This window comes from Cygnus olor, chromosome 23 (genome assembly GCF_009769625.2).
Source record: "Cygnus olor isolate bCygOlo1 chromosome 23, bCygOlo1.pri.v2, whole genome shotgun sequence".
Lineage (NCBI taxonomy): Eukaryota > Metazoa > Chordata > Aves > Anseriformes > Anatidae > Cygnus > Cygnus olor.
Window position 1 is genome coordinate 2,887,762 of NC_049191.1, and position 26,471 is coordinate 2,914,232.

The 26,471-nt window shown below is 51.9% G+C and overlaps 1 protein-coding gene across 2 annotated transcripts in view; it reads right to left on the bottom strand.

The window, feature by feature from the left end:
* GRIK3 (glutamate ionotropic receptor kainate type subunit 3) overlaps positions 1-26,471 on the bottom strand; it is a 110,960-nt gene that overhangs the window by 46,291 nt on the left and 38,198 nt on the right. For both annotated transcript variants that reach the window (XM_040534833.1, XM_040534834.1), the window contains exons 2-4: positions 5,284-5,460; positions 3,620-3,877; positions 2,127-2,308 (exon numbers count right to left, since the gene is read on the bottom strand). In XM_040534833.1, coding sequence (XP_040390767.1) covers positions 2,127-2,308; positions 3,620-3,877; positions 5,284-5,460 — 617 coding nt within the window. The remainder of the gene's footprint in view (positions 1-2,126; positions 2,309-3,619; positions 3,878-5,283; positions 5,461-26,471) is intronic.

Here is a 26,471-nt window from a genome sequence, read left to right on the forward strand (position 1 = left end):
CTGAGCGTTGGGAATTCTAGCACAAGCCCTTTTTGCCATCCGTCGGCACTGCACGGGGGCAGGCAGCAGAACACCTCCATGGGTCGTGCCTGGGAGAAGCCGACACCAGAGGCTGAGTGAAGCAGAGCTAACTGAGGCTACAAAAAGCAGGGGGTAACCCTGGTGTGTAAGCGTTGCTGGTTCTGGGACAAACAGGGTGCCGGGCCATTTTTCCCTGGCATTTTTGCCGTTCAGTTTATCTCTGCGTGTTGTCGTTCCTCCACCAGCACAAAGCAAGCTCAGGCTGCTGTGCCGCAGGGAGGAGGCTCGGGCTGCGTGCGAGGCTCAGCGGGAGGAGGCAGCGGCGGTCGGGGCTGGAAGTGCCTTTTCCTGGCCCCCCCCTGCTGTTCTGCAAGGGAAGGCGGCTGCTCCAGGTGTGTGTTTCTCATTTGGGGAGAAAGTTAGGAGATGAGGTTCCTGAGCTTCCTAATTCTTCAGCAAATGAGGGTGACAGAGATGAGGGGTGTGTATCGTGTGCTGCTCGGAGCCTCAACACTGCACGGATATGGAGAGAGGGCAGTCGGGGCACGATTTGGGTTTGTACAGCTTCCCAAACTCTGAAAATATTTGACTTTTTTCTTTTTTCTGTGTACACTGTGTAATATTGCTATGCAGAAATCCCTGGCTGTGGGTCCTGAACTGCCCCCCCCCCAAACCAGCCAGAAGGACTTGGGAGAAGTTCCTTCCCTCCAGTCCCCCCTCTCCTCCATCTTCCTCACTCTGTGCTCGCAACGCTGAGCAGAGCAGATGGCACAATAAACTATAATAAACCGCATAATAAGTGAACAGCACCAAACACAGCCAGCATGTTAAAATAATAGGCAGGAGACAATGAGTCCCTTCTATTGCTTTCTTTAATAATCCCTCCTAGGCTTTCTGATTTCTCTTCATTTTGCATCAAGCAGGTTGCAGGAGAAGTCTCTTTCTACACGCTTGCTTTCTCAGCCCTTCAGGGGATTTATTTAATCTGTGTGGTAGCGTCTTGCTGAGCTGCTTGGAGCAGCTCCTCCGCTGGCTGCTTTTTAGCCTTTTTTCAGACCATTTTCCTGTCTCACAGTGACCCCGCAGTGTACTGGCACTTGAGTCCAAGGGGTTGGGGCGAGCCGCAAACCTCCTGGTCTGCGAAAAACGCCAGTGGCAGAAGGGAGAGACGGAAGGGAGGCCAGTGAACGGAAAATCACTGACATCTGGCTTAAAGTGCAAGAATTGCACACGGTGCTGGGAAGCACACGGAGCACGCAGCAGATCCCGTGCTGATCTGGTCCTGTTGCCGCGAGGCACAGGACCACGAGCACAGCCCCGCGCCCAGCACCAAAACGAAGCCGTTACACCATGCCCTTCTGCACGGCATGCAGTCACACCCCTGGGGCATGCGGCAGCACAGAAGGGAGGGAAGAGATTTAAAATCAGTGTTTAAACAGCCCGTGCGGGGCTAAATGAGCAGCCACAGAGGAGGCCTGGAGCTCGTCCCCCCATTACACAGCAGGGCAGAGGAGCAGAGGGGCAGTGCCGCGGGCTGCGCACCACGGACGGGCTGGGGGCACGGGGGTGGCACAACGGCTGCTCCCCTGACGTTTGCTTCTTCTTTCCAGGGTTCTGTCTCTCTGCAATGTGTTTTTTCATTGAAATCTACTTTTTTTTTTTTTTTTTTTGGTGTAGAAATCCAGTCATACCCTTGGAAAATTACACTCGGTGAAAATGGCAGGTTTTGATCAAAAAAGGCGTAGGCTGGTTTCTTTCACCACCTCTATTAGCAGCCCGCTACCTGCGCTCCGGCTCATGCTCTTAAAAAAGGAAATATCAAAGTGTTTGTCTTATCAGGACGGGACTGGGGTTGTTTTGTGCTGGGGATGCCGAGACATAACCCTAACCTTGACTTTGCTGCTTTCTGAGTGCTCACTGGTGCCTCCTTCCCGACTGCAATAAGACAGCCCTTGGTTTCAAAGGCTGTGCTGCGGGGTCTAGGAGTAAAATCACCCGTCGTACCGGAAAGGAAAGCTGTAGGTCTGCACGCCCACCCTCAGGGCTGTCCCCTGCCTTGTGCCAGCAGCATGGCCCCCACCATGGCCCCCGTCGGCCCCGCTCACCTGCTTGAGGATCTGAGCTGCCATCAGGTGGCTGCAGTCGAAGATGATGCGGAACTCCCGGCCCCGCTTCATCTCCTTCAGCAGCGGCCGCGCGTCGTCCGTGTCCAGCGGCAGCTGGCGGATTTTCAGGCGGATGTTGTACCTTGACGGGGCCATGATCAGCTCCTGCAGCCGAATCAGGCCTTCGGGCATGGCACAAAGACAAGGGCACAGTGTTAGGGGCCACCAGAGCATGAGGTTTTCTTCTGGTTATTGTACGGAAGGCATCGAGACTTTCCTCTCTCCCCCAGATGGCCATTGCTATAGAGTTAGCAAGGTAAAGGTGTGTGTCAGTCATTAAAAAACACACACAGAGACTTCCAGAATGGTTATTCTGGGGCAGATTGGCTTTTCCTGGTATTTTCCTGCTGCCTCTGCACCCAGCAGATGCAGAGCTGGGGTCCTTGCACTGGGTAGGAAGAGGAGAGCGGCAGATCCATCCTAACCTCTGCCATCTATGTCATCACGATGGTTTTTTGTTTAGCAATATGCCCTTGAGAAAGGACAGGCTGTGATAATCATCTACACAACAAATTAAAATCCACATTATTTACCATACACAACAGGAAAAGGGAAAAAAAAAAAAAAAAAAGAAAAAGCACTTAGATTTATGAATAGCATAGTTCATAACGGTCACTTAATCACAACTTGTAACTGTCTTGCTGCCCTCAGAATTCATTTCTATTTTATGCAGAAGGTACAAAGCCAGGCTGGATGCAGCTGCACAGGAATTATTGGTATCTAATGTTGCAAGAAGAAATTCAGCAGATGCCTATTGCAGGGAGGAAAATAGAAGCATGTCCCTGTGCATAGTAGAAGAAATGCATTAGAATATGCCATGAAGGGAACATACTGTGACCCACATTTGCAAAACAGGAATGTCAAACTGTGTTCTCATCAGCCCTCCCCTAAAGAAACCATTTGGTTTAGTGGAATTAGGTTGGACAGGCTACCCAATGTGTCTTTTGTTTCTGTTTTTTTTCCCCCTTTCTTTTTATCTGCAGTGCTGTGCAGCACTTTGCTTTGTTTAAGCATCAACAGCATTCTTCGTGTGAAAAACTTTGGTAGCTGTGTTTTATAGAATTAGCCAGAAAACAAAAAAACTTTCCAGAACTGCTTTTGCTTTTAGCTGGGAAACTGCATCCCCAGTGGCAGGCACAGAGCGGGGTCTTTGCTGGTGCGGAGGGGCATGGCGGTGCCCCATACAATAGGGTGGGGGCAGCGTGCCCCCAGACACTTAATCCTCCCCTTGACCCTTTGCTGGCAGAGCTGGTGCTGAGGGTTTACCCATTTCCCAAGTGGGCTGTGAATAAAATGCTTCAGAAAGGATCCCAGGGATTACTGCACGTGATGTCATTTTGCCCTTTAAAGGGTTTCTTAGAAAAGCTCCTAAATGGGACCCACAACAACAAAAAAATCTGGATTCTTCCTTTCAAAGCACCTCCTTTGCCTACCTGTGCTGTCATCGTACACCACGGTGGCTGACCTCCATTTCAGGTACTGCACCAGGTCCAGGATGGCATGGCTGAGGGAAGAATAGTCGGGGTACAGGTTGACGTAGAAAGTGTCCTTGTTATCCAGCGGGTGGTGCTTCCACCGCAGCTGTATGTGGGGGACCTCCAGGGCATTGCAGATGGACTGGACGGCGTTGGTGCAGGAGCCTTGGGACGGGCCGAATATTGCTACGACCCCGAGGGCGAGCTGGTCGCAGGCTGGAGGAGGAGGGAAGAGGCGGTCAGAGAAACACAAGGCAGCTTTGGGGGTGGGGGGGGCACTGGACGGACAGACAGACAAGCTCCTGGGCATGGGACGGACAGACAAGCTCCTGGGCACTAACAGCAGTGCAGGTGCTGGGTGATTACAGCAGTGAAGAGAGGCAGGAAGAGGGAGGAGGAAGGAGGGCAGGCGAGGCTCTGGACCCGTGGCTGGAGGTGTTCCACATCAGGAATGCTGCTCAGCCTGCTAGAGCTGGCTGAGCCTCCAGAAACATGAACAAGGTACATCTCCGTCCTCCTGCCCCTGTTCAGAAGGCTGCCTGCCCATTCTTCCTTCCTCGGCCTCTTCCTGCAGCTCCCCAGGAGCTCCCGATTTATCACTGAGCTCCCAAACCTTTGGTGTCCCCCTCCCTCCCATGCTCCCAGCCAGCAGAGGCTGGGCCAGGGCCACCGGCACCGGCACTGCCGCGCTCCTCGGCAGCGTGGTGCTGAGCCACGATCGGGGCCACTCATCCACACTGCGGGGATGAAAGGTCCTCGGGGGACTGACACCGCCTGTCCTGAGCCGTGTTTAGGCAAGTATTGCCGTTGATCTTAGCTGCCTGTGCTCCAGGGAGTGATTAGAGATCAGCGCCAGCAGGGCAGGGGCTGCCCAGGGAGCACAGCCAGCAGGGCCGTGCCTGGTGCGAACACGGAGCTGATCAGCATCGCCCTGCCAAATGCATTTTCCCATCACTTTTAATAGAATTTGCTTTTTGCAGAATAATGCTTTCCGTGGCTCCATTGAAGCTATCACTGAGAAATTAAAGCAGAACAACTGCAGTTAGGGCTGGAGGCATTTTTAGGGGAAAAAAACGTGCAAATTTTTCACAGGAGCGGACTATTTCTCCATTCCCTCTGCAGCCTCGCCCCGAACTGGGAGCTACCACGGAGCTTTCCCACAGCACCTTTGGGTGCTGCCAGAGCAGAAGCAGGCTCGCCGGGCCCCCAGGTCGTGCCGGTGCTGTGTGGTCCTGCTCCTGCCCTCCCCTCCGGTACCTCACCCAGGGCACTTCAGATGTGCCGCTGCTGTTAGGAAGGGACGGTGTGTTAGGAGGAGAACAGACCTCCTGCACCGGGGGTGTGCAAATTGCCAGGGATACAATAAAATAAGCACAGGCATGGCCTGCAGACCTTCGCTTAGGATGAGAAGCAAACGCTGAAAGGAGCTGTGTGACGTTTGCAGAGGAAAAAGGAGAGAATGGTCGTTCCCTTGTACTAACATGCCTCGGGAAGGTCACCTCTGGGCAAACTTCTAACTGGGAGCACTGAGCGGAGCAGGACGGTGCTGGGTTCGAGCCAAGCCACATGGGTTTGGGCTGAACAAATACCACAAAGCTGTGAGGCGTGTGGCGTGTTCTTACCTTTCTTGGTTGCTTCAAAGCTGTCGTGGAAGTGTATCCGCTGAATGTCGTAGGTGAGCGTTGTGTTAGGCAGCAAGGTTCTGTTTCTGTTGATAATATTGGCGGAAAATCGAAAGGCTTGCTCCTCGGCACTCATAACCTGGGTGTTGGGGCCATCTGCGTACTCAAAGATTCCTCCTGGAAGACAAGAGAGAGGCAGGAGTGAGCCGGGGGAAGCTGGATTCAAACCCTTGTGTCGCAAGGACAACAAAACCCCTGGCTGGACCCGTGACATTTGCAAGCGGAACGAGGACGTGTCCCCATCTGAATAAGGACATGAAAGCATTCGGGGTTTTGTTACGTGCTGGTTCATGGCAGTGTTCAGACTGCCAGCTTTGCTGTGGAGGCGCTGCGGGGCCGTGCTCAGGGCCCCCTCGTGCAGAGCTACCCCAGTCCCTGCTGGCTGCTCTGGGGCCCTTTTTAGCGCCCTTCTCATCTTCTGCCCTTCCTGCTGCTGGCTTATCCAGGTTCGTAACGCAGACCAGCAGAGACTTCTGAATTTGCCAACCCTACAGCTTCTCTGCTCAGTAATGCACGTCCTGAATGCATGCTTCCCAGTGTTCGAGAGCTGTTAATGCCATTGCACCTCCCCAAGGGCAACAAGCTCATGTCGGAGGATTGCTGCACTTCTCGGCTCCGTGTCTCTAAGTCTTGTCCTCAATTCCCCACTGACAGCCAGTCTAATTGAAGTGACTCAGTGCAGGCGTAAATTATGTAATTGGACGTCCTTGTCTCTGCGTCGGCACAGTCCCGTGCCCCTTCCAGAACCACAGATAGACACATAAACCTTGCTCTGTCTTACTAAAAAGTAAACCAAAATAATTAATGGATGAGCGAGATAAGCAAGTGCAATTGGTAACAGATGGTCTCTGGGTTCATTAGCAGAAAGAAAATCTTCCTCCTCGATTTAAGGTAGTCCTAAAATGTTTTGTTATAGACAACAGATGTCTAGTCAGCCCTCCTAGTTTTCAGGCAACTGCAGGAATCCTCCTCCAGGAGCCAGAAGGCATGAGCCATACTTCTTGTGGCAATTCGGCGTTAGCCAACGCTGCCACTGTGACGAGAGGCAAGCTGATGTTTCTGTCAGCAGCCAAACTCGGTACCCCCTACAGGAACCCACCCGAAGCCGGGGCTGAAGGAGCCTCAGCACCAACGGCTGGGCATTTTGCACAGTGAGGACACGAGGGAAGCTGTAGGAAGCGCCCGCTGTGATCATGGCAGGTTGCTTCCCTCCTCTTCTCTGCACACTTTGTGCGTCTGTGTCCCCAGCTGTAAAGCGTGGTGTTTAATTTCCATTGATAAACATGCAGAAACGTTTGAGTTGTTCACTGCATGTCTCTGATGGGAAGAAATGTTTTTGATCTCAGTACTAACATGGGCAATAGGGAAAGAGTAGAGAAAAAGAGGCTGGGTGCTTGTTCTGGAGCCCCCTTTCAATCCCACGCGATCTTCAACAAATCCCTTATGACCTCATTTTTAATCTAGAATGCCTAGCAATATAGACAGGAGCCTGGAAAAATTGTCCAGGTGCCTCATTCTCACTGTATCATGTTGAAACATTTGGTTATTGACTGGCACACGGAAAATGATTCATCCACGTCAGTGTTTGTATATGCTGGTAGCTCATCGAAATTTCATAAGGTAGGGAAGGTTCGTGCTCAATATTACACCAGAAACAATAAACACAAATAAAGTGAGCATGAGATTCATCCTTCCTGTACAATGCTTTACTGTCCAGAACATTTTAGCAAAGCATTTTTTGCTTTCCAGCATCATCCTGAAGTGATAACAGGGTTGTGTTGTGCTGATTCCCAAGCAGCTGGCGTTGGGCAGCCTCCTAGCCCCGAGCTCGCAGGGCTGCTTTGCAGCACGCCTTATGATGATGGATACAGAAGGGCTGGGTATGGGGGTTACTGGTGCTTGAGCCCAAATAAATTCACCTTCCAGACATCCAATTGGTTGTAATAGGCATCTCGACAGAGAAGGATTTTCTGTGCAGCCACCCAATAGCTTGAATTTAGTACCAGGCAGCGAGAGAGCAGACAGGCACGAGCAATATATTTCTGGCTACACTGCTGGGTGCTGAAAATAGCGGGACAATGTGAAATCTCTGGCATTTGCTAAGGTGTTAAAAGCAGCCACCGCATGCAACAGACTGCTCTTTTTCTCGGAGGCGCGGCGGGAAGGGGAGCATCTGATGGCAGATATCGCGCTGCAGCCGCCGCGCCGCGAGCAGCCTCCCTTCCTCGCTGGCTCCTGCCTCTCTCCTTCAGATCTGCTCATTGCAATCATTATTTAAAGAGCCTAATAACTGGCTTGAAACAGCTGATTAATGCATAATCTTCATCATGATTACATAGCATAACTGGCATTAATTTGAAAAGCCAGCTAATTATGAAAATAATTGTTGCAGCTCTTCCATTTTAGCAAGATGGGGAATATCAGCTCGTGCTGTAGAGAGGATGAGGGACGTGGCATCGGTTTGTGCCCCACAACCGACCACAGTTAAAATGAAGATAGGCAATTTGCTGTAAAGGTGTCGGGGCAGACACACCTCCTTTGCCCTTCGGTTAGCAACACAGTGAAATCATCACCAGTTCTGAAAATTGTACGTTCACCCTCAAAATGGACACTGCGACTATTTAAAGGAAATATTTCCCCCAGTTGTATTTACACACAAGGATTCTCCTTGCCAGTGGTGAAAGCAGAGGGAGCTCAGGCTCCCGCCAGCTCGCAGGAAAGCCAAGCCTTTTCTCTCTCTGTCCTTGCTTTGGATTCGTTTTTTAAAAGTCCATGAAAAGGCCTTTACACTTCCAGGCAGAAACACGTTTTTCCCTTGAAACAAAAGACATCAGATACCTGCTGTTTTTTTTCAGCAAACAACATTAGGCAATTCTCGCTGAATTCACCACTTCTAATCACAAAAATCCATCGTCAGTAAACGTGGTGAGATGCTGCTGGGAGGGAAGCAGTTGCACAGTCGAGGAGCATGAATGCTCCCCAAGAAATAAGGAGCGCCTTCACCCGCTGCTGCCATCAGCTGTGGCAGGCAGGTAGCCCTCGGCACAGCGCCCTGTGCCCTCCGGCCCAGCCACCCCTCCCTTGTGCTGCTGTCTCCTTGTCCCTCCCCAGCACTGCTGGTGCCAGCTCCGGGCTGGGAAGGGGCAGAGGAGCTGGGCCAAGCAGGGGCAGGGGACGTGGCTGCGGTGGAGAGCTCCCAGGCAGGGGCACGGATGCGCCCTGGCGCCCCGGAGCGACTGCATCTGCTTTGAGGTAGAACCACATCTGTTGTGGTGCAGGCGTGGTGCAGACTGTTATGCTCCAACACTCTGAAATGTGCCTTCGGATGCGATGTAGCACTCGGTGTGGCAGCAGGGGAAAGTCTGGGGGGCTGCAAGACGCCTGCAGCCCTCCCTGTGCTCCCCAGGGAGCACCATCGCCTGTGGGGCTGCGCCAGGAACTTCCCCGGGGCTTTACTCTGGTGAGATACAGAAAGTCAATGGGCTATAAAAAGTCAACAACAAAACAGTTCCCACTTTTATATACCTATAAACAAGTTTCATCAGAGATAGTAAAACTGAAGGGCCTCTGCTGTTGCTGTCTCTCTCGAAACCATTCCTGCCTCCGCCCTGCTTTGGAAGTTATTTCCGACGCCTGGGAGATGAATTGCCTCTGCTCACTTGGGCTGGTGCTAATGACCTTTCCTTGGTATTGCCTCTTTGTCTATTCACATCACAGCTCCCTCGTCCTCCTTACCTCGCCTCCCCAGCTCCGCGGGCAGATAAGAGATGGCAGCGCCGAGGGCTGACACGCTGACAGCTCCCAGCACTGCCCTGCTACGTCCTCCCGATGCTCATCAGAGCACTGCCTGCCTGCTTAGTGCAGGCAGGGACCGTGCTGTTCCCTTCCCCAGTCAGGGAAGCCCACAGATCCCATCCTGCAACACCACAGGTTGTTGGACACGCACTGAGGTTTAACAGCTTAGGGTTGAGCTTGTTTGCATGCATGTTTCTTCCTGAAAACCTTTTTATGCCATGTTTGTGCAGCAGTTAGTACAACAGGAACCAGATCTGGGAATCGGCCTTCTAGAAGAAGCTTCAGTCCAGATTAGATATCTTCCCAGGCAGAGTACTACCAAATGCTATCAGTCGTTATTGCTTTTACATTTCTGGTGCTGGAGTCATCCGTCCTCCTCTTTGTGGCACTGGAAAGCCAGCAGAGCCACGCACTTCAAAGTATCCCCCCGGCACCCCAAAGCCCAGCTGGTGGGACAGGCGTGTAGCCGTGAGGCAGGACATGTGCCGGCGAGCTTCATGTCATCAGAGAGTGCTTTGGGTTGGGAGGGACCTTCAGGATCATCCGATTCCACCCCCCGCCACGGGCCTGGACACCTCCCACGAGGGCAGGTTGCCCAGAGCCTTTCATCCCTCCTGGGGACGGCAGACAAGGGTACAAGTCCCCCACTTCAACAGACGGCTGCCGCAGGCTTCAGCGCCCACTGCTCTAATGGGGGGGAAAAAAAGGCAAAAGGAGGCGTTTGAAGTTTTCTTCATTGAAGATCTGAAGGCTGGGACTGTACAGCAACCTGAAGGCTGTGCGTTTCATGTCCTCCGCTGCGCTGCGACGCATCCGCTGCTCCCACAGCAAGGAAAGGCTGCGCTGCTGCAGGTCGGCAGGTGGACGGCACGTCGTCGACCCTGCTGGGAGAACTGGGAGTACTGGGAAGCCAAGGACCTGGGACAGTCGTTAGCAAGCCTGGGGGAAAACAAAGGCTCCAGCGTTATCGGATGGGGAACCATACTGGTTTTCCTCCCCATCTGTGGTGAGTGTCATCTGTTCTGCATTCCTCCAACTGGGATCCCAAAGCATTGCAGCTCTGGTGTTTTGAAAAATAGATAGGGGAAGGCATGGGGAGGACAAGCTGAGGCCATCCTCGCAGTGGAAACCTATGCGTGTTCTCCATTGTTACTTCTGGCTTCTTGGGTTTTAGACGTCAGTTGCCAGGCATGTTGAAGAAGTGTTTGTCTTTTACCTTTAAAGTAGGCTAATTGCTCTCCAGAGAATGTCAATCCGCAAATGAGAAAACACGCTAATTAGAATCAACTTCACATCTTATTATTTTGTATGATTTCATTCAATTTGATTCGATTTGATTTGATTTGATGACCACTGACAGTGGTGCTGACGTGGGGACTTTGCAAAATTCAGACTGTGGATCCGAAGCAAAAGCCCAAGACGGCCCCTTGGACGCCGAGCCGAGGGGCAGCCGCCGGGAATGGAGGCTTCCAGGGGCTGAGCAGCACCAGGCAAACCCCTCTGCCCAGGGTAAAACCCGAGTCCCACCAAAATTGCCCCCGATGGCGATCAGAACAGGCCCAAGTGTTCTGCATCCAGCAAAGATCTGCTGTCCCCCTCCCGTCTTTGTCTGGACGAGCTTTGAGACTGCCCCGGAGGGAGCCTCGGTCAGCCGCCTGGAAATCCTTTTTTGTGATTTCCCTTACCCGTAGCTGCAACCGCACAGGCTGAGTGCAGCTGGTTATTTTTAGCTCCATGGAAAGCCAAGTCAAGAAAGTCAAAGTATTTTAGTATTTTGGGTTTTCACTTTGTCCCCTCTCCTCTTTAACAAAACAAGCAGCTTCCTTCTCAGAAAGAAAATTCCTCCAGCCCTCGGTGTGTGGTGTGATCTCTTATATTTTACTCCTTATAAAATCACGGAGTTATTTAGCTTTGAAGAACAACTATTTCTGATAACACTTTTCTCTCCCCCGCTGACAGTGTTGTTAACACATTTAGACAGCTTTCTGACAGTCTCTTTCCATGTGACATCCTGGAAGAAATACTTGTTTTGAAATAGCTCGTAGTGAGGATGCAGCCAGCCTCAGCTCCTCCAGAGACTCGAGAGCTCCTGCCTCCTCTTACCGAGCTCTCGTGCCCAGAGAGCTCTATTTTCTGTGTCTTCTCTCCAAGGCCACAAAATGCCTTTCTTCTCGAGCAGCAGGGCCCTGGCAATTTGTCCTCTCTGATGTGCTTGGTTTGGGGACAGCGTTAGCACATGGGACCTGTACTTGTGCCTCCTCCTGCAGGATGAGCAGGGCGAGAGATCCCACTGGGCTGCTCCACGTCTCCTCCAGGGCCGCTGGTGGTGCTGATACGGGGAAATGAGACCACACTGGTGGGAAGTAAAGGAAAGATCTCGGAAGCACGAGGCTGGGTACTGGGAATCGAGCAGGAGCTCCGCACAGCCGCCCGTTCAGCATGTGGCGGTCTCACGCACAACAGCACCGATGCAGTGAAAACAGCAGAATCCAGAAGGTAATAAATAGCACACAGAAATAAAACCAACGCACAAAAACAACAACACAAAAGAAGAAGAAGAAAAAAAGCAACAACTGATTTATTCCCTCAAAATGATTCTCCTTCCACTTTTCCCCAAGGAGCTGCTGCTACAAAATGCTCCAGAACCAAAGCGCAGCCGAAGCTGGAGCTGCTCCCTTGCTCAGCCAGGGGCTGATGCCAGCTGCTGTGCTCCAGACAGGAACCAAATCAGCCTCCAAGCTGACGAACGAGGAGGGCAGTGCCAGGGAGGCACCAGGAGCTCCCAGTCTCCAGCACCCGCTCACTCGGGGACCTTCCCCATGCCCGGCGTGGAGCCTCTGCCCCCAGCCCACGGCGTGCTCCTGCGGTCAGAGCATGCAGGGCGAAGGCAGAAGCGGTCCAGCTTCGGCTACACGCAGTGAGCAGCCCTCGAGGCTTATTGAAACAAACCTTCTGGCAAAGGAACTGAAAATAATTCCTTAGGTCCATCAATCAGTTTCTGATTCTGACAGAGAGGCAGGATCTGAATTCCCGTCCCCTTAAACTGCTCCTGATCATGCATCAGCCTTGTCACTTCAGCGTGGCGCCGCTTAATGTGATGCAACACAGCCAAGTATCCAAAGCAATTTCAGGCCTCATAAACACGCGCGTGCCAGGGCGCCCCTCCGCAGCAGCCTGCCCGCTGCGGCTCGCGGCCCCTGCCCATGGAGGCTGCTCCCTCGGGGCTGCCGATGGAAAGCTGGGGCCTAGACCCTGGGACAAGCACTGACCTCACAGCTGCTGTGTCCGGGCTGCCTGCGTGCATCACACTTCTCTTTTATAAAGAGAACAGAGGTGAGAGTTGAGGTTTGTGACCGCAGCCCCGAGGCTGCTGCCCGTGCAGCGGGGCTTTCCCGGGGAGCCCCCGCTGGCTGGCAGGCGGGGAGTCGCGCCCCGGCACCGCGGACGCAGCCACGCATTGCGGCAGGATGCCAAGCCAGGTATCTGCTGAGTAATGCCAAGGAAATGAATTCAAGCAGAAAATGAAATACGCAGAATTTGTGTCCCGTAAGGAGGGGTTGTCCTGCCTGCCAGCGCAGAAAGCCCATGGCAGTAGTTTGATCCATTCCAAAGTCTGTGATCCCAAGGGACGGCGCCTCCCTCTTTTTCCGTTTTGATATAAAACATGCAAAACCTGATTTCGTTTGCACTGTATTAGGTGCTTCATGGCACAAGGGGTGGCGTTCTTCTCCTATGTATAAGCTGTTAATGGACGAGCAGTCAAGTGGCACAGAAATACATTATTAATGTTTCTGGTTAAATTAACTGATTACAAGCACTGTAGCTAAAATGTATGTATCAGCACTTTACTCACACTAAATGAGAAATTAATGGAATATGGCGCCTTGTTTTGTAATGGAAAGCAGACAGGGATGCTCTGAAGAGCCGTGCCCTCACAGAGGACCTGCACATTCGGTGCACGGGATGCATCTGACTCGGTGCCTCCTTGGGGTGTGCAGGGATTTGTGTCCTCGCCACCCCGGGGGCTGTCACAGTGGTGACAGAGGGGTGGCGATGGGCTCCTGTCTGCACACGTGTGCTGGTGGCAGCTTCTGGAAGTGAACTTCTCCTAGTTCGCAGCTCACACGACCTAATTGGCATCGCGTGCTCTGCGAGCGAGCCACTGCTGCTGCATGTTCTACATCTCGGGCGGCGCGTTTACCGCAGCAGCAGTGTGTAACCCCGACCAAGCGAGCGGATCAAAGCGCTAATCTGAGATCAAAGGCCTTCAGCAGTGCTACAGCAGAAATAAATTAAGTTAGCAGCAGATTTCTTAATGATATTTACATTTCTAATTTGCATAATACATGATTAAAATGAAACGGACATTTTTATTTTTTTTTAAGCAGGCTCAGTTAATTAATTAAAACAAAAACGCGTCCCCATAATCTCCGAGGAGTAGATTCCTACCAAGATCCAGCAATGGCAATGCCAAGAAACTTTCAGTCCCACTGCGTGCACCGTGGCACCACGGCACCGGGTGCGTGGCTCTGGTCGCTGGGTGCCAGCCCCAGAAATCCCCATGGGGAAGAGCTCTTGGAAGGCACCCGGTGACGGCCACCACCGGTGTCCTTCACGGTAGCACAGAAAGGCTCCCCCATGGTCAGCAGTTAGGCTTTAAGCTGCCTTCTCTCTCAGAACAATCGATCTTGCAAGTTTGGGGCTACCCACGTGCAAATTGCTATCAGACGCCTCACCACGCGCTCGCCTTGGTTCATTAGCAGTTCAGATTCTTGTTTCGCACGGGTTGCCACCAGCGTGGAATTAAATCCCAGTGTTTGTGCCTGCCTCTGGCTCATGATAGCCCCCGCTCCCGAGGGAGAAGAGCTGGGTTTGGTCGTGCTCGCAGGTGCAGGTTGAGTCCGATCCCCAAATGTGCCCACAGGAGGGCTCCCCGGGGCCGTCACCCCCTGCGTTGTCACCGCCCTGATGGGCACAAGCAGCGAGATGAGACTCCCCCTCCCCAAAACCTCACCGTGGCTGTGTGAGCTCGGCAGAGCTGTCCTGGAAATGGCGGGTGGCGGAATAAATCAGGCACGCTCAGGTGTCATTTTTACAGCCGTGCTTTGGGCTATGAGCACATTTTAAACTGTAATGTATGGGAGGAAAAAAAAAAGTTTGAAAGCTTAAAATTATTAAGGCTGTACGATGCCGGGTTTAGGCAACACAGCTGTAAGTACATTTTTCTATTGTGTTTTATTGCCCTGCGGTGTAATCTGGTGTTATATGCGATGTCCATCTGGCGCACAGTTCAAGCGAAATATGAAGCAGAGAAACAAGGCCACAGCTGAAATAAATCCAGGTTCGTGTCTGTGATTGACTGGGCTTGTAGCAAAAAGTGCAGGATGATGAAATGCTCGGGATTTGTCTTCATCCTGCGCCGCGGAGCTCAGTGCGGGACTGTCCCTGTGCTGGCACACCCGGGCCTCTGCTGAGCTTCTCACCTTTGCTGGTGCAAAGTGGCTCTGCGTGCTTAATTTGTGAAAACTTCTAAACCAAATACAGAGCATTGAAAACCAGAAACACTCCATTTTGGCAGAAAGCTGCCTTCTCCACTGAACAGGAGCGGGCAGTTCTGTGGCCAGCGGCACTACAGGAGCGCAGGTGCTCACCGATGACCCACCCCTGTCACCAGCAGCCGTGCCCAATCTGAACCTTGTCCCAAAATTAAGGAGCCAGAACTCATTCCTAAGCACGCGACCTGCTGTCGGGATGAACCCCGCGGAGGCAGAGCGGTGACGCTGACCGCTGGTGCTCCTCCGAGTGCTCAGCCTGGAGTGGCGCCGGTTGGCGGGCCGGGGGATTCAGGGTCCCCGTTCTCCCTCCCCGCCTGCCATTTACTTGCTCCTGTTTTACCTGGAAATAGAACTATGCAACAGAAGGTGTCCTGCAATGGCATGAAGTCTGAAATAAAAATTCAACCCGATTAAAATAAGAATTGCCGCATGTTAATTACATTCTTCTTAAATATTCATTGCTACGCCCCAGCTAATAAATGTTAATACCCACCTGGCATGTAGCATATAATATTAGACTTAAGAAATCCAAATTAAATCCTACACTTCATTTACAATGTAACCAAATACCGGCAGTCAACTGATTGTTTCTCATTCTTGTGTTGATGCCTCCAAAAATCAGCACTTTAAGGAAGATGATGCATTGAATAGCAAATGCAGTTCTGCAAATATTATGACATATTGTTTGTCATCTGCCCTAAATATTTAACAGTTCGGGTTTGCAAGATTTTTCTGCCACATGCTGAGACTTTGCTCCTGATAGATGCTGAATTTGATTGACAAAATGGATTCCATTCAGGAGCTGAAAATCCCAAGCCCTTGTCAGGGTCTTTTCTGTTAGCATCTTGTCTTTTTTCTCCCCCAGCTCTTCTTAAAAGAAAGCAGAGAAAGAGGGGGGAAAAAGCACAGAGTTCTCTGGCAAAATTGTTTCTGCTTAATCCCATCTACTCCCTACAGAAAAACCTTTATGTAGGAAAAGATCAAAGGTCTGTAATAGATTTCAACAGGTTTCCAAGAGCTGTGTGCTGCAGGAGTGAACACAAGGCACTGAGTGATTAAACTGCCCTGTGCTGCTGGTGCTCGGGGGCAGGCGAGAGATGTAACTGGGAGATTTAGATCCCTACTTCAGCCTTTTTATCTTCCATTTTAATGGAGTTAAACAGAGAGAAAAAGAAGGGAGGCTTTGCCAGAGTCTGGCACTTGTCCTGTGTGCTCGGAGGATGGGGCAGCCCAACGAGCCCATTTTCCACGGGACGTGTCTCCAGGAGGGTACTGGGGGCACTGGGCACCGGGGGATTTCATAGAAATTCCTTCGCAGTCTGCCTTCAGCAGCACCTTTCACAGCAGGCAAGATCTGCCCAGGGTAGGCATTTTATAAACTCGCCATGTTTGAAAAATGTTATGAATGGCTATTTTCCCTTCCTTTATATCTTATTTCTTAATTTCTTAATTCCAAATATCCAGGGTAATAATGGCTGAAAGATTTGCTGACTTCAAAGCAGCACTTTATTCCAGGGAATGAAGGAGAAAAGGGAATGACAAAAGGGTCTGCTCTGCAAAATATTTCCAATATTTCCCTATCTTCTGTACCTCAGTTTACCAACAGCCACACACCGAGCGGGGAGCACAAGGGGTTGCACTGAAAACTGCCCAACAGGATGACTGCAAAAAGACTTTGGTATCCCCTAAATGATCAAAAGCAGCTATTAGAGATCCTTTCCATCTCCTACAAGCCCGGGGCTCGGTGATCAGGCAGAGCCGTGAGGCACCCCAGGACTCTGTACATCCCCTGGTCCTGCCGGTGGAGAGGGGGCAGCAGCGGCCACTGCTTCTGTACGAGCCTGGGAGCCTCCTCTGCAGCGATCCAAGTGTCGCATTGACAGAGCCGAACGCATTTAAGTATGAATTGAGCCAAATATGTGCTAATGAAGCTGAATATTCATTATTATGACTAAACAAAATAAGCGAATCTCAAATTAAAGTGGGTAAATTATTAGTTTGGTAGCTCAGAAAAGGGGAAGTTTCAAGAACGTTCCAATTATAGAGGAGATGGGGTAGGAAAACTTTGTTAATGGATTCAAGTCCAATTAAAAAGGGATGTTAGGCATTGTCTGGTGCTTCACACCTTGTCAGAAATGACATCGGACGTCTCTGCCCCACTCGTGTGCTCAGCAACAACCCAACCACGCACCTGTCCATACCAAAGCTTCGCTATTTTGTGATAATCCTGTGATTTATCACCACGATCACTGCTTATTTAACGCTGAGGACCCCGCATTATGAATTACCAAGGATTATGCGTTCAGTGGCCGACACGGATTCACGCGGAGCTGATTAACGAGATGCAACACGCGGTCATAACCAACCCAGTTGGCAGCACGGGGGCAAACTGCACCTGGGAGGGTGGGGGGTCTGTGGGGGGGTCAGTGCGTTGAGTTAAGGCTGCCCCTGTAACTTGTTAGCTGGATTTCTGCCTCCCTCAGGGCAGCTGGGGCCTCTCAGAGCAGTGGGAGAGCACTGGGAGGGGAAGGCAGGCCAGCAGGCACCAGGTAAAGCTTTAAACTTTTAATGTATTTAGACAAGAATTGCTTTTTGTTGCCCGGAGCCTGCAGGTAGACACGCAGGAATTACTGTTCCTCAGCACAGGATCTCTGGGGATCTCTGTGCCTGCTGTCCTGTCTCTGTGCCAGTGGGGCAAGAAATAACCCCAGCCCTGCTGGCTTTTTCCTGCAACTTCCTTCATTTCAGGTGAATCGATGCTATCTCCTGTGTAAAGGTTGTTTGGCATAAAGGAGCTATGACCAGAGGAGCAGGAATTTGATGGAAAAAGGGAGTGCTGGGGGCTGAGCAAAGTCAGGAAGAATGGATGCTTGGGGGAGATGCAAAGGGAGCTGAGAACGCGAATGAGCTGGGTTTGACTTAAATTAAAAATCAAGGAAGAAATTTCTGACAGACAGGAAAGCTGGGGAGTGAAGGCTTCCCCTTTCCCACCCTATTTATAATCAGTGAACATGAGCTAGCATTCCTCCTCCTCCTCCCCATGGTGTGTCTGCAGTAAACAGATTGTCTGGAAACCCCCTGAAGTTGGGCAAAACAATCCTCCTCCTCCTCCTCCTCCTCCTCTTCCCCCGCGTGGGCCAGGCACCCTCGGGGGGTTGCTGCTGCCATGCCTGGGCTCGGGGCTTAGCCCTGGGACAACGTCCCCAGCTGAGCCTCTAATTTACAGATCACTGGTGCAGAATGCAAGTAATCCCTTTGGTTTCAAAGAGCTAGGCAAGAAAACACAAGATGAATAAAGAGAGCGGTCCATCGGAAAGCAGATTTGGAGAGGACGCTGCAGAGGTCTATCTGTTATCATGCAGAGCATCTGGTTTATCCCCAGCTCTCTTCTTGATGCGTGTGATGTATGTAAAGGCTGCTCGGAGGAGTCGCTTCCAGCATCTTCTAGTGGGACTCGCCTGGGTGGCTGTGCCCAAACCTGGTGATCCAAAGTGTCGGCATCTCTCGTGTTCTTCTGTGCGTGCTCTCTGAAAGTGGTGGTGGAGCTCGGCTGGGTGAGTGTTGGGTGTGCACCGAGACCTGTGGCAGGGTCAGAAGCAATGCACTAACTTGGGTATTTACTTTGGCAGAGCTGTGATGGGCAGGCAAGGAACAAGACCCCCTGGGGCAGCCTCTCCCACTTGTGCAGATAGGCAGCATCTGGGGCTTCTGGAGGAATCATTTCAGAAGCACCAGGCGCCTGACAACTATTAGGTAAATCACCTTTTCCATTGCCTCTCTCTAAATTGACCATGAGAGGATTAACGTAAGAGGCAAGCTGGCCGTGCCGAGCACTGTCACAGCCGGGGGCTGGCTGTGAGCCCTGGGGAGCTGCCTCCTCCTCCTCAGCAGCCTGGGCTCCCTCGGAGACCCAGCTCCAACCCATCCTCGTTGTCCCACTGTGCTTCTGAGCCGCCTGGCACAAGCAGCTCGTCCTTCTTCCCTGCGCTCCCGGTTGTCCTGGTGCTGCTCCACGCGTCCGTCCGCCTCTTGACACCTTGCTCCAGTTTCAGTCATTGCAGCCTCTCAGCCTTTTTGGGGGACGGGGCCTCAGATGAGTGTTTGGGGCAAAGGGTTGCCTGTTTTAGCAGGTAACCTGTCACTTCGCAGCAAAAGAAACCCTCGCTTTTACGTCTTAAAAGAAAGGAAACTCCCCTGTTAAATGCTCTCCTGGTATGCTGTAGAGTAAGTGGAACAACCAGCCTCCACAGCGCGCTGTAATAACTCGTGATGCCGTGCCACCCAGGAAAGCACTTGGAAGCTCACAGGGAGGAAAAAATTGTCGGTTTGCTCTGCAGGAGCCCTGGGTTTTATGTTGCTTGTGAACTCCTGCAAGGAGCTGTAGGACACTGAAAGCAACCCTCAGCCGCAGAAAGGACAGATATCCCCGGGGTGGAAACCTGCTCCAGTTATCCGTATTACCAAGTTTATAGCTCCCTCCGTGCTCCTTTCCTGCGACCTGGCAGCAATGACTGAAAATCCAGGGCAGCATCCATGTGCCCAGCGGGCAGGGTGAGTCTCTCAGGGGCGTAAGCTCCTGCCGCACTGGATCTGAGGCACCTTCATTAGCAGGTTGTGGCAGTGCAGCGGGGAATTAATGTCCCAAAAGCTTTCCCCAGCATTACGGGCATGGGCAGTGATGTGCAGACTCTCTGCTATTATTGCTTTTCCCAGCTGAAATACCGATGGGAGCTGGGAATAAAATGGGAGCCGTGGTAGCACGTACAGCTGGGGGTGTTGCAAGGGGCTTCCCCGGGCCGGGGGGAGCACTCGGAGCTTCACTGCTCCCCCAGGGGAGCTGCACTGCGCTGTGCTGTGCTGTGCTGGGGGGCTCGGCTCTGCCTGGCCCCAGCTCACAAGCACTTTTATTTTTAGACAGCAGCTTTTGCCAGTGGCCTGCTGCTCCGCGGGTGTTTCTTACCCTTGAGGAGCACAGAGCCACGTGTGGAAGGAGAAGCTGTGCTCCGTGTTAACCCCCCCGCTCCGGGCAGGCATTAAAGGCACTGAGCAAAGGGTAGGAAGGGAGCCCATCCACCCGACCGGCAGCACTGCGCTCTTGTTCAGTGCTGCCAGGGCTTTGATACCGAGCTGCTTTGCAGCTTTTCTCGTCCCAGCCGTGTTTTCAGATGCCTGTGCATCCTTTCAGGTGTGTGCTTTGTAATGACAGCCGCTTTGTAAGCGCGTGCAGGTAACTAGATGTTACCTGTAACTAGATGGCAACATGGCAGTCCGGAAAGCGGCTGTTCGTGCAGCTGAAAGCTTTAGCAAATGCATCAAAACTTCGGGAATCGAATTCAAAGTGAAGTATCAAACTCACAGATCTAGGGAAATGCACGGGGTAGGAGAAATCAGATTTTCTTGCACACAGGAAACCTGCATGAAGGCTTGCGGCTTAATGCTGTGCAAGTCCATCTCCACCAAGCCCCGGTGAGCCTTGCCTGGCCTGCCCTGAGCCTGGCGGAACAGCTCCTTGCCCCCATCCCCTGTCCTGCTGTGCCTGGAGGCCTGGTGCAGCCTCCAGGAGAGCTCCAGCCCCTTCCCCCTGCCAGGTTTCAACACAGAAAGTATCTTGGAAATCCTCTGCTGCAACCCCCCTGCCATAGCCACGGCAGTGCCCTTCCGTGCTCGCTGCAGAACTTCACATTGCCGTAGTCCTTCTCCGTGCTGTAATAATTAAGTGCTTGCTTCCCCCAAACCCACAAGTTAATTTGGGAGCATCCAAGCTCATGTGTTCATTTTTTGGGGATTTAGGAGGCACTTCTGAAGCATTCATGTTGAACTAACAGATTTTTATTAGTGCTTTCAAACGGAAATGAAAATGATGTGTTATCTTGGAGACAGCAGGTTTGATGAAACCCCAAATCCCCCGGTTCAACCTCTGCTCCTTCTGGTTCGTGTAGCCGAGCCTTAATGCAGTAATGGTATTGCAGTACCCTCGGAGAGGAGTATGGAAACCCTAACTGGATTAGCATGCTGAACTGTTTATTCCGGCTGAGTTTTCTGAGCTCACAAGGGCTTGTCTGAACTCCATCCATGTGCTGCTAAAACAACTGGATAGGTTTGAAACATAGGTTTGGGCTTTCTCTCGTCCCTCACCTAAGCGAGCATACAAATATTTATTTCTTCCTATGGAGTAATTCAAATGAAAGTCCTGGGAGCAGCCAGGTTAATCTCTTCAGCAATTAGGGCTGGGCACTAGAATCCATTGGAAGGGTGAACGCACCGGGCTGGGCAGCAGCGTTTCCTTTATCCTGCAGAAGGGGACGGCTCACCAGCACCCGGTGCTGAGGACCACCTTGCCGGGCAGCTGGCTGCAGTGGGTACTGGCATCGTGCAGCCGTGCCCGGTGTCCCCAGGCCGTGCTGCTGCTGGAGCAGGGCTTTTGGGGCGTGCTGCCCCCCGTGCCATGGCACAGGTCCCTGGGGGCTGACGGCTGGGGGGATCGCTCCTGCACGCATTCTCCCTCCTGTAAGCAGGTAGACACTGACGATCGCCGCCGAGAGCAGCTTCCTGCTGCCGTAACCCTCCCCTAATCAAGGGGCTGAAGAGCGTTTTGCTAATTTCCAGGTTCACACCGTGCAAGTTTCTCATAAAGGGCAATTCTAGGCGATTTGCCTGATTTCGAAACAAACAAGGTACGGCGGCAGCTCCCTGCTGCACTCCACGCATCCACTGGGGCCGGGGCAGCTCGGTGGTGCACACCATGCAGCCACTGGGTGCTGGGAGTTTTGGGGACAGAGTTTTGGGTGCTCAGGACACGACAGCTCTACTGGCTCCCCCGTGGGGGCGCAAGGACACGTCCCGCTGGCTGCGGGCGAGGAGTGTGCCGGAACGCGGGCAGTCGTGCGGGTGCTGGGGCGCTGCTTTTTCCACCCATGCAGATTTTACTCTTGGTTCTATTTTTAGCTTTGCCTTCTGGAACTCACACAAGCACGTATTTTTGATCTATTTCAAGTATAACTTGCTAGCAAATCTGAAACGTGTTCCAAGTTTACAAGAATGTGAAAAACTTGGTGTGTTTTTTCTTTTTTTTTTTTTTTTCTCCTGCAGGGTTCTTCAAATAATCTTTGCTTGTTAAGTACTGAAACAAAGATCTGTAAAGCCCTATTTCTGCAGGAGGAGTGTAAGCTAAAGGTCACAGGGAGAACATACGATGGCTGTGTCTGGAGCTAAAGGGATAAACACAAATGCCTCTCTTAACTTCTTTCATCCTCTCGATGCTCACTTACCACTCATGGAAATAATGCAACCACAGGATGGGGGAGAAAAACCATTTTTCTCATCTGTGCTGAAGAGTTGCACACACTGAATCTCACTGTGAATTGTTCTGTTAAAAAGTATCAGATACTAATAACCAAGGCTTCTCCTGGTTTAATAATGAGGAGCCTTCCCCATGTCAAAAGCAGTGGTAGAGACAATGGGGCCAATTAACTCGTGGAGTCTTCCTGTGACCTTTGGAGTCTGCCCTGAGATACTTTGTATAAATAGACTGAAATAATATTGAGGGATGATGCTTTTTTCTTCAGTTCAGTAGCAAAAAAAGGGCTTTTCCTTAAACAAACACAGCAAATGTGTGCAGAAAGGTCAGCAAACTGAGAGAGGCTGGTGTTAAACCCAGCCTGTTCCAAAGCTGAGCACGGCTGTGATGGGTGGTGGTAATCGTAGGCTGTCCCGAGTTGGAGGGGACCCACAAGGATCATCGAGGCCAGCTCCTGGCTCCACGTGGGACTGCCTAAAACTTAAACACTACATCTGAGAGTGTTGTCCAAACTCTTCTTGACACCTCTGACTTGTGCCAGCCTGCGTGCTCCTCGGTACTCCAGCCCCGGTCCCGGAGGCTCTGTCCTCCCAGGCGGAGGAGGAATTCCCCCAGGGAGGTCTGGGGGAAGAGAAGCCCATTTGTGGTCCCCATAAGCACCCTCGGGACTGGCACGGCGCTGTTCCCCACTGCTTTCACTGCCAGCGTCCTGCCCGTGTCCTGGCTGCAGCTCTGCTGCCCGCACCAAGTAATGGCGAGGCGTTTTAGGGCAGTGCACCGAGGACTTGGTTTAATTACTGCATTACGGGGTATTTGTGCCTCAATTAGCTGTGACTCTGTTTTTCTCCCACTGCACAAACTTAGAACGCCCCATAATGATGCAGGCTTCTAACGGTTCCTCTAGTATTTTGCTGTGGCTTTATCTACTGATTAATGACCAGGAGCTGGACTGAAGGTCACTGTTATGTTCTCCATGGGTGTATAAAAATAAACACGCAAGATGTCCTTTCAGTATTTCTGTGCAAGCTTTGTGCAGAGGGCCCAGGGCCAGAGCATAAACACGGCCATAAAATCATCCTAACATCGCGCAGCTCGATGGCAATACACTGCCTAATTGTGGAAGTCTCAAAGACATCCTCAAGAAGCTGTAAAGTGGGAATGGAGGCCAGTGGATGGGTCCACGATGAATCCTAAGGAGACTGGCTAAAAGGCAGGGGCATTAAGGAGCAGCACAGAGTAAGGGCTTGAGGAAATGCAACTATAAAAAGATTGGGAAAAGGGGTTGTGTGTATAACTAGGAAGCAGCTAAAACAACACACCAAAAGGGAGACATAAAACTTGAAAATTGGGTAATAAATCTCTGCCCTCATCAAAGAAGAGACAGTTCTATTGGAAAATAAAAATAACATTCTGAACCACAACAAAGCGGAATTTATAGCCCAATTAAAAATGCACAACTGGGAAAGAGACAACCTCAAATACTTCTGTTCCTACTTTAGGAAGAACGCAGCGAGCACGCGGCATCTCTGGCGAGGGGAAAGACCACTGGAAAGTGCAAGGAAATAATGGCGTGCGTGTCCGATTGATTAAAGACTTCTCTCTGCCTCTGAGACAGCCTGCAAAGTCGCAAGCTGCTCCTGAGCTGCTGATGCCCCTGGACTTGGATGATTCATTTGCTTTCCACCAGTTACGTGCCTGGCTCTGCTCCAGCGCGAGGCTGGGATGGGATGAGGAGCGGAGCGTGGAGAGGAGCTGCCTTCACCTGCCCTGCGCCCTTCCATGGGCTCCACAGGGACTCCACCTCCGGGGCGGTGGTGCTGTGTGGTGCTGGGCTATGTGGGAGCGGCGTGGATGTCATTAAACCTGACACAGACACAGACACAGACACAGATTTCTAGGTTGGAAGAGACCTCAAGATCATCGAGTCCAACCTCCGACCTAACACTAAGTACTCCACTAAACCATATCGCTAAGCTCTACATCTAAACGTCTTCTAAAGACCTCCAGGGATGGTGACTCCACCACCTCCCTGGGCAGCCCGTTCCAATGCTTAATAACCCTTTCGGTAAAGAAGTACTTCCTAACATCCAGCCTAAAACTCCCCTGTCGCAACTTTCGCCCATTCCCCCTCGTCCTGTCACCAGGCACGTGGGAGAACAGACCAACACCCACCTCTCTACAGCCTCCTTTAAGGTAACTGTAGAGAGCGATAAGGTCGCCCCTGAGCCTTCTCTTCTCCAGGCTGAACAAGCCCAGCTCCCTCAGCCGCTCCTCGTAAGACTTGTTCTCCAGACCCCTCACCAGCTTGGTCGCCCTTCTCTGGACTCGCTCGAGCACGTCCATGTCCTTCCTGTAGCGAGGGGCCCAAAACTGAAAACCTGGTGCTTCTGCACCTCCGGCTGGGGACGGGACAGGGTGGGGGCTTGTGCTTTTAGGGCCACCAGCAGGGGAAGCCAGGGAGTGAGTCAGGAGCCTGTCCCCAGCCCCGTGGCTTGCCCTGCTGGGGGAGCTGCTATGTCACAGCGTTAGTGTGGCTGAGAAACCTAAGGGAACAACCCCCAGCGCGATGGCAACAGCTTGTCTGGTTATAGAGGCCACAAAGCATCATAAAACAGAAATGCAGAGCTGAGAATGAGTCTCCCAAGAAGAACGTGGAAGGAGACCCGCAGCGGTGGGCTGCCCACAGAGATGCCTTCCCCTCGCGGGGGCTCGGAGACGGGTGTCAGCCCTGGGGAGGAGAGTGAGCACCCCCAGTAGTGCTTCGGGGGGAGAGAGAGAAAATCCGCGTGTCCGTGGGGAAAAGGGAGCCCCGTTATTATCACAAAGGCTCTTGAAAACTCAGGGCAGCTTTTGCGTGAGCAACAAAAGCCGCGCTAGCCACACGAACCATCTGGAGCTCCCTGTGGGGATTCAATAAACTTCCTCAAATTGCTTCAGACGTTTTCCACTCTCTCCACTCATTTTATGTGCAGAGTTCAGCAAGGCACAGTTTCCTACTCAAACACCACTTGTCACTTATATTTGGGTCGTTTTTCTTCTCTCTGCCAATACCTCTCTCCTCTGGCTCGTGAGCCTTCGGCACCCTCCTGGCAGCAGGCGGGGGTCACGCCGCACACCAGGGGTCTCGCAGGGCCCTTGGACTGTCACTGCCAAATCTGTGCAGCAGGGATGCAATTCAGCCGCCTGCCCCCTTCCTTCACCTCTAACAGAATTGCACTTTTTTTTTTTCATTATGCTCTCCAGCAGCTCCCGCCCGCGCCGTGCTGCCGGGGCTCGCGCCGTGCTGCAGTGCAGGCAGCGGTGCCAGCAGCAGCAGCTGGTGGCCACGTTCCTGTCTGCCTGCTGCTTATCAGGAGTCGAGCCGCAGACGCGCTCGCGCTCCAGCAGTGAATTATGATATAAAAATAAGCAGAGGCCTGATTATTGGCTTTGTCTGCTTTTTGCAAACAGATGCTCCATTGTTTATTGAGCCTGTTCTCTAAATCCGCTGCCATGTACGTGGTGCGTGGTGGTTCAGATCTGCAGACACTCTCTGGTATCTTCGTTTTCAAAGCTGCCTGACAGACGCATCTTGCGTGCTGTCTGTTAGCACGACCTTCTCCCACAGGACGGTATATTTAGCAGCGACCCAAGGCCAGAAGAGCGTTGTTTACTGACCCTATCAGAAGGCAGGTCCCACTCCAACCCCGATCCAAGGAAAGCCGATGCGTGCATCACAGCCCTCCCTCGCTGGCGCTCAGTGATTCATCTCGAGGAAGGAGAAACTTCATCGTGCTGAAGCTGAGCCCTGGCTCCCCAAGCCTGGTAGTTTTCTTCTAGGCAACATGAAAGGGTGCTGAAGTACTGGTCAGCAGCCTCTGATTGCCCCATGGCACAAGGTACTGAGAGCTGAACTCTTCAGAAGTTGCCCAGTGCACGTTCTCTGCTCTGTTGGTGCCTGGTGCCTGTACAGACCTCATTTGTTCAGGTACCAGTTTTCTGTGAATGTGTGAGCTCACGCGATGATAAAATTAGCTTGCATGAAACGTTCCTGTCTGTGAAATGCCATCCTTAACCCTGGTTACTGGGCACACGTTGGACAGAAAACAGTCCCTGCCCATTCAGTGCCAAATGTGGCACTGGCAGATCTCACCCCCACATACCCATGTTACAGGAGCGTGCCCTGAATAAGGGGATTTGGGGAAGCTCTGCCACACTCACTAGTTTCAGCTCCAGGGATACATGAGAGCAATTTTTCTTCTTGCCATGCTCCTTGTCATTTCAGGTTTTATGTCTGAAGAAACTTATAGGAAAACACTGCCCAGATTACTGTGTTTGCCTCCTGTCAGAGCAGAATTACGCGATAGCTTCTACTTTATTTCTGCATGAAACCCTGTCTGACTTAGTCAAGTACTTCTTGCATTTGTCAGGCTAAATATGAAGGAAATGGAAAGTGCTTGGAAGAGAAAGGCTCAGCCTTGCATCAGTCAAACACCGCTGAC